Here is a 7,017-nt window from a genome sequence, read left to right as displayed (position 1 = left end):
CTTTTGCATATTTAAACCTATCGTATTTTAATAACAATTTGAATAGTAATGGACCCAAACGAGCTAGTTTAGGTCAAGGAATCTAGTTCGGCTCAACACATAGATCCATAGTCAAGTTTCGGCTATATAATATTCTGTTTTTTTGGGATTTTCGTACATCAAAAGGCTTAAAGCCCAAATAAGGGGTTTAAACCTATTAAAACCAGATGCTCTTTGAATAGCTCCAATATTCGGCCGACTAACCCTCCTTTTTCATATACTTGGATTCAAGAAACGGCGAGGCGAGTTAGTGCTCCTTGAATTACCGGTGAACTTTAATCGATAAGCCATGGATGATATTAGTGACAGAAACGAGAATGAAAGATTAAAAAAGTAAGTAGTGCATGCTCGATTTTCACAGTGAGGAGTATAATTTTATTTGTTTATCGTTGTTTATTTTATGGGTTCCAGGGAAACTAATCAATTAGCTACAGTGTTGAAAGAAATGAAGTCGGGCTTAGATTTAGTGACTGCCAAAGTAAAAGCTTTAACTGCTAAGGTAACAAGCTTCGGCCATCGCCAATCTCATTTGTTTTTCTTGGGTTTTTTAGCCTCGTGTTGTTTTAAATTAGTATTCTCCGTTGATTTGGATGACAGGTGAAAGCAAATAGCTTGCCAACCGCGGATGGGATAAGTTATTTGGAAGCCAAACATCTGTTGCTTCTAAACTATTGCCAATCACTTGTGTATTATTTACTTCGCAAGGCAAAAGGGTATTCAATCGAGGGACATCCCGTTGTTAGGAGTCTTGTTGAAATTAGGTTGTTTCTTGAAAAGGTTGTGGGATCTTTGTTTCTCTTCGTTTATTTAGTATTTGTTTATTTCTATTTTATTGTCTTAGTAATTTTTTATTTTATTTTTTGTTATAAAACAGATTAGGCCGATTGATAAAAAACTTCAATACCAAATTCAAAAGCTTACAAGGGTTTGTGGGAGTGCAACACAGCAGCAATCAGGTCCGAATGAAGCACCAAATGGACCTGAGAAGACGGAGGATCCTTTGAATTTCCGCCCGAACCCAGATATGCTTATTAGCAAAGCAGATATGATATCAGATGTTAGTGTTGCCAAACATATTAACTATTGAGTTGAAATTTTGCTGTTTTACTATGCTTTTTTAGGTTGTTAAGCCTTTATTGTGCTATTGTAGGATGGTACTGGTGTTTATAGACCACCCAAGTTTGCCCCTGCAGTTGTGGAAGAGGATCATAAGATGTCGAGAGAGGAGAGGAATGCTTTAAGAAGGGAAAAGGAAACTTTGCGAAAAGCTTCTCGGAGTGCTTATATTAGGCAAATGATGGATGATTTAGAAGGAAAGCCTGAAGAGGTCCGTTGTTACTGTTTTCATATCATCACTTGGGTTCACTTTATTAATTCAGCTAACACATTTTTTCTCTAATTATTCCAGGTTAGAGAAGTTATTGGAACTGAAAGTAGAGAACTCACTAGATATATGGAAAAGATAGAAAGGCGTGCACAGCAAGAGGAAGAACTTTTCACTCGTGCTCCTGTTACAAAGAAGGACAAAAAGATAGAGAAACATTTGAAGAAGTCAAGAAATGGGTATGGATTTTACTCGGTTCCTTTCAGTGCGATAATTTTGGTGAATATTTTCCATGCTGAGTTTTCGTTTTGTGTAATTCCCTCTGCTTGACTGTTTATCCCTTGTTTGTATCAGGTTGATTGGTCTGACTGATAGTTTCTATGACGAAATTAAAACTTTACCATTGGGGGTTGATGCTAGTGAGCAACCAACAAGCTTCAGTAATGGTACCAGTGGAATGGGGAAGATCAAAAAGCGCAAGGTATGTTGTTTGAACATTTTTCATCAATTTTTCATTTACCCATAACTCCATTATCTACTTTTATTGACCTGAATGACACCAAACAATAGCGCTTTATATGGTTAATTATTCAGTCTTACATAGGGGCTAATGTTATGGATGTACCTAATTGCGTTGATAGGACTCGACTTATTGTCGATGAGACTTCTTGTTGTAGCCTGATGCCTGCTGTATTGTGGGTTGGCATGAAGCACCTAATATATTGTAAGAAGCGACACAGACAATCCTCCTTGATTGTATCTGTTGGCTTGACATTAGTTTACCTATCATATGGCATCCCTATAATTACTTTTTTTATCATATAATATCTTCCAAGTATTCATAAAATTTTTAGCCAGGCTTGTATTTACTATATATATATATTTCAAAATGTTTTTTAGACTTATACAACGTAGAGGCTGACATCTTGTCTGCTTGTTTGCAGAGGAAGCATTAATGGCAACAAATTGGATGTACATGTTAAAAGGGACCTGAAGTTAGAATGACGATTTTGCATTTGAGTTCTCTTGAAAGCATTTTCTATAAGTTCTGGATTGCATTAAAAGTTTATTAATTTTCTTTCAACGATAAGTTAGTTCATTAGACTGAAATATATAATAGGAATGGGATTTGTTATGTTTCAGTACTAAAATCTTCCGTTGCTGCCCGTTTTTGTTGTATCTTCGGCCACCTTTGGTCCGGCCTACCTCTTATTCATTTATAATTAACATATGCAGGGTTTGAAATTTTATCGAACTTATCATTTAGAGATTTTTTTATTGTGGACTTATCGTTTTAAGTTTTGTTTGGTGGGATGAACCAAGAAGTGAGATTGAAAATTCATTAATATAATGATGAAGCTGTTTAGTTAAATTGATTCATGTAAGATGATATTGAACACGTTCAAAAGTTTAGTTATAACATTTTTTGTGAGGTTTCTTTTGTAATAAAATGATAGTGAAGATATTAAGGAGCGGTCGATCATATTATTGTGCACTGTAACAATTTTCTAATAAAAAATAAATGCCTCACTCGAGGGAGAAAATGCTGCCTTAAGCATATTAAATTGTCATTAAATGGTTTTACATCGAATCACTGATGACCAACTGTAAATTTGTAATATCAATCACTTTTAGAGCCTTCCTTTGAAGGTTGTGCAATGTTATAGAGAATAAGACCCGACATGAGAACTAAACTACCAAACAGGAAAAAGGGACTTAAGCTTGAACCATCAGGGAGATACGGCAATGGAAGGGAGAGAATGTAAATTGAAATAGGCACTGCGATGTAAACCGAAAGGGAAATGAGAAAAGAAATTAGAACAATGCTAAAATGGAGGTTTAAAATAGATTCAACTATGTACATGTTGTGGCAGTCATGCATGTATGCATGCATATGATCATGTTACCCTGCATGTAAATTGAGTGAGAAAGTTGACCTGACAATGTTACAGCGAGAGATGCAACAATGGCTGAGGATACTTTCAATAGATTAAGCACTGATATGTTGAAAGCCATATTGGTAACTATGTAAAGTAGTGGAAGTAATGGAGCCCCCTCACAACCTGGAGTGAAAATTGCAACTTACTATTAACCTAACTTTATGGTGAATCTGATTTATTTGACTAACAGAAGTGTGTGCAAAACGAATGGCCAAAAGCTTAAATAGGGATATCAACCATTTTCATAACATAAACATGACTTCGATTTACAGCACAAAGCTAATGGCTAAAAATTGCACCTTATTTTAGTACATGTTCAAAATTGCTTATTGACAATCCAAATTCTGTAGCGCCAAGTTTAGAGGGTTTTTGCATCTTATATATATATATACCCACAAGTATATTAAATAAAAATGTAAACTTGCCTGATATTTCACCTCCTAGTTTTAGAAAGCATGCAGCACCACTTTTAATATATGAAGTTCAAAGAACGGTATCCCTTTCAGATTTGACAACAATGGCAACAAAAGAAGCACAAAGAGAGCCTACAAGTCCAAGGAAACATTAAAATGCAACAATGGAACATATGTCGGAACATACAAAATGCTCAAGGAAAGCAGTGGCTTAAAATGTAGATATTTTTAATTGAAATGAAGCTCTGCAAGTAGGTAGGTAGGTAAAATGAACATCGATTATTGCAAAACTTGATTAATAGAGCAGCTGAATCTGGCTATTTCTCAGGACCTTTGAACCATCCAAGATCTATCTAAATGACCAACTTTTGATGTGGCAATACTTTAAACAACTAGGTTTCCCTTGCTTAGTTTAAAGAAAGGAAGAGCATGTATAGGAGTTGATCATCTTTCATGGTAAGTTTTTGGAAACATGGAAAGTTTTTATAGAAACATTAAGACCGTCTACTCAAACTAAGATAAGCCAGAATTCAATTCCATTTTTATTCCATCAAAATGAGCCCATCAAAAGAATTGAAAAGAATGCATTTTGAGAAAGATTTTTATTCAAATATTTGAATCTTGAAAGACCAAATGAGCTTTTACGGCAAAACAGCAGACATACCTGAAATACAGATCCAAAAGAATTGACAACAAATATATCAAGTGACTTCTCCTGCTCAAGTATATTTAAAAGTTTGAGCATCAATGAGGAAATAAACAAGACAAGCTTATATGGAAAGCCAGTGAGAGAATATTTATACATCGAGTCGCTTTGCAGCATCAAGAAAAACAAATTCCTGTTTCAAGAAAGGAAATAACGTTGTTATGTTTGCTTGTAAAATACCATAGAACTAACAACAGATGGAAATTGTTTGAACCTTAATAATAGATGCACCGGCTTGAAAAGCTGCTGATATTATCATCAGTCCTGGCCACAAACTTAATTCCGGATAGCATCTGACCAGTATCAGAACCACTAAAATTACAAAAAACAGCAAACTACCATCAGATCTTTACCCCCACTCAAGTAGCAAGGAGAAATGCATGTATGGAGACACTCAATTCTGAAATGATAGTCCGGCCAAAGCAGTGCCCTAACAGAATCATGGTACTTTACTGAACTGCTCTTCTTTAAGAAGTGAAACTGTTCTTGACCAAAAAAGGGGGGGGGGGAAGATAATCGGTTTACTTGTGTCGGGTACCTTAGAATAACAGAGATATATTCCGTTCCATTGAAGACCACCTAAGAAGAATTTTAAGCTACAATGCTATAGCACAACAAATGAATGATGCAGACTGGAATATTTCTACCGTTGTCTTTTCAGTAGCTTAAGCCATCAAGTAATTTTACTTTATGCATTTTTAGGCAAAAATTTTATGAGAACAAAGTGTCCATTAGGTAGGTAAACTCTTCCACTAGGCTTGCACCTTTGCACCCTATAGAAAATTGAAGGTGAATACCTACAGGCTACAGGTGCAATTATTGGCAGTAAAGAACATATACCATTAACATAACTTGTAACAGCTATTATTACTCCTACTGCTACAAGCAAACAGCCGCCAATTTGGTTAAATGAATAACGCCTCCACAATAGAACAGCTGAAAATACAAGCTGCCACACTAAAAAGGTCTGCAAGATAATAGAAGTATTATTTTGATTCCTAATACAATATACTCTCAAACATCTGTAAATCGACAACGAACATCTAATCCAAAATTAAATAAGGGAAATCTTTTCTTGTGTTCCTTTACTTATCCAAAGAAGTAGATTTATCGAAGGCATATTCCAATCATTTTAAAGAGAAAACCTGATTCAATATTGGAATGGCTGGTCCTGGAAGTATCGCTGTAGAAATTACAAAATAAATACAGAAGCCAAAATTAAACTCATTAAATCAAACACACACAAAATGACATTTATTGCATCTTAATTCAGACAAATGGATCATTTGGAAATATCTTTTACAATTAAAATATTCAAATTTACGGATCAAGAATTCTAATATACTATTGAAAAGTTTGTACCATTCCACTAGCAACTCCAAGAGCTTCTAGCATACCGATGGCTGCGAATCGCGATTTAGGCAAACCTAACATTTCATTAGTTACAATCCCCGCCCAATAACGTATAAACAGAATCGAAAAATAAATCACCACGTACCTACATTTTTCAAATACAATTAATTTGCTTTTTTCTCTCTCAATAAAACTGAAATTTATTTGAAGTAGAAAGAATTTTACCCAAAAGTGGTAAATTGAGCTAAAAAGAAAGGGTATTCCTTCATGGGAACGAGTGCGAGCTTATAGAGAACGCGATTAGCAACAGCGAATGTAATAGTCACGGCGGAGCAGATTGCGATTAGCTTAGCATCGGCGGCGGCGCTTGGTGTTTTACTTGAAGCGCAAACTTTGAGATTAGGGCGGATGACGGCGGAGCTGTTGGGTGGAATTTTGGTGATGCAACAACGGTTGAGCTGGCGGTGGAATGAAGAACGGTTTTGAGGGAGTGACATTAAGATGGGAGATTGAAGCTTAGGTGAATTGGAGTTGCGAAGGATGGAAGTTGCGAGATGGGAGGGAAGCGAACGAAATGACGACGTGGCGGAGAATGACATTGTAAAGGAAGAAAGGTTGGCTGGATATGAGAATGCTGGCGGCTCACTGATGACTCAATTGCCTACGGGCGGAAGCAATGGTCCATTTATTGTTTATCTGAACTGGTTTTTGACTTTTTTTTGGATCGGGGAATTTTTCATTAAACCAAACAGGAAAGTTAAAATCTAGGGCAAAGTGTATAAATAGTCTCCAAACTTTTAGGGTGCTTATACTTTGGTCACTCAACTTTTGAAACTTGCAAGGAAATATCAAACTTTTAATTCGTTTTCAGTAAGATCCCTATTGTTGCCTCCCGATAGTTTTTGCTGACTTGGCACTTAACTGCCATTAAACGCATATCCCTTCCTCTTCCTTCTTCTCCCATTCCTGTTCACACCACCTCCGATTAGCCCAATTTGAGTCAGCGATGGCTTACACCGCCATAATCATCATCACCGACATTATCTCCCGACCACACTCTGACCCTCTATTCATACTCTCCGTCCATTTCAGAAAATACTGAAAAACCTATTTCAACCAAATTCATTTTTAATATTCTTAAAAAGTTGACTCGTTTGCTACACTTAAAAAGAAGGCTTCAATTTAAAAAAAAAAATTCTTGCACACTTTCATGTTATTTCAATTGGATTCAAAAACCCATTT

General features: G+C 35.9%; 1 protein-coding gene and 1 pseudogene across 1 annotated transcript; one reads left to right on the top strand and one right to left on the bottom strand.

Annotated features, from left to right (window-relative positions):
- The first annotated feature begins 239 nt into the window (after positions 1-239).
- LOC120216462 (neuroguidin-like) lies at positions 240-2,650 on the top strand. Its single transcript, XM_039213883.1, has 8 exons — positions 240-372; positions 451-538; positions 637-816; positions 914-1,096; positions 1,190-1,366; positions 1,448-1,602; positions 1,718-1,844; positions 2,308-2,650. Exons 1-8 carry the CDS (start codon positions 329-331, stop codon positions 2,317-2,319), a joined length of 966 nt encoding a protein of 321 aa, XP_039069814.1. The 5' UTR covers positions 240-328; the 3' UTR covers positions 2,320-2,650.
- A 305-nt stretch (positions 2,651-2,955) lies between these two features.
- LOC120216463 lies at positions 2,956-6,428 on the bottom strand (annotated as a pseudogene).
- Between the last annotated feature and the right edge of the window lie 589 nt (positions 6,429-7,017).

This window comes from Hibiscus syriacus, unplaced genomic scaffold (genome assembly GCF_006381635.1).
Source record: "Hibiscus syriacus cultivar Baekdansim isolate YM2019G1 unplaced genomic scaffold, ASM638163v2 tig00110160_pilon, whole genome shotgun sequence".
Taxonomy (NCBI): Eukaryota; Viridiplantae; Streptophyta; class Magnoliopsida; order Malvales; family Malvaceae; genus Hibiscus; species Hibiscus syriacus.
Note: the sequence above shows the minus strand (reverse complement) of the source record. Positions and strands in the feature narration are given on the sequence as shown.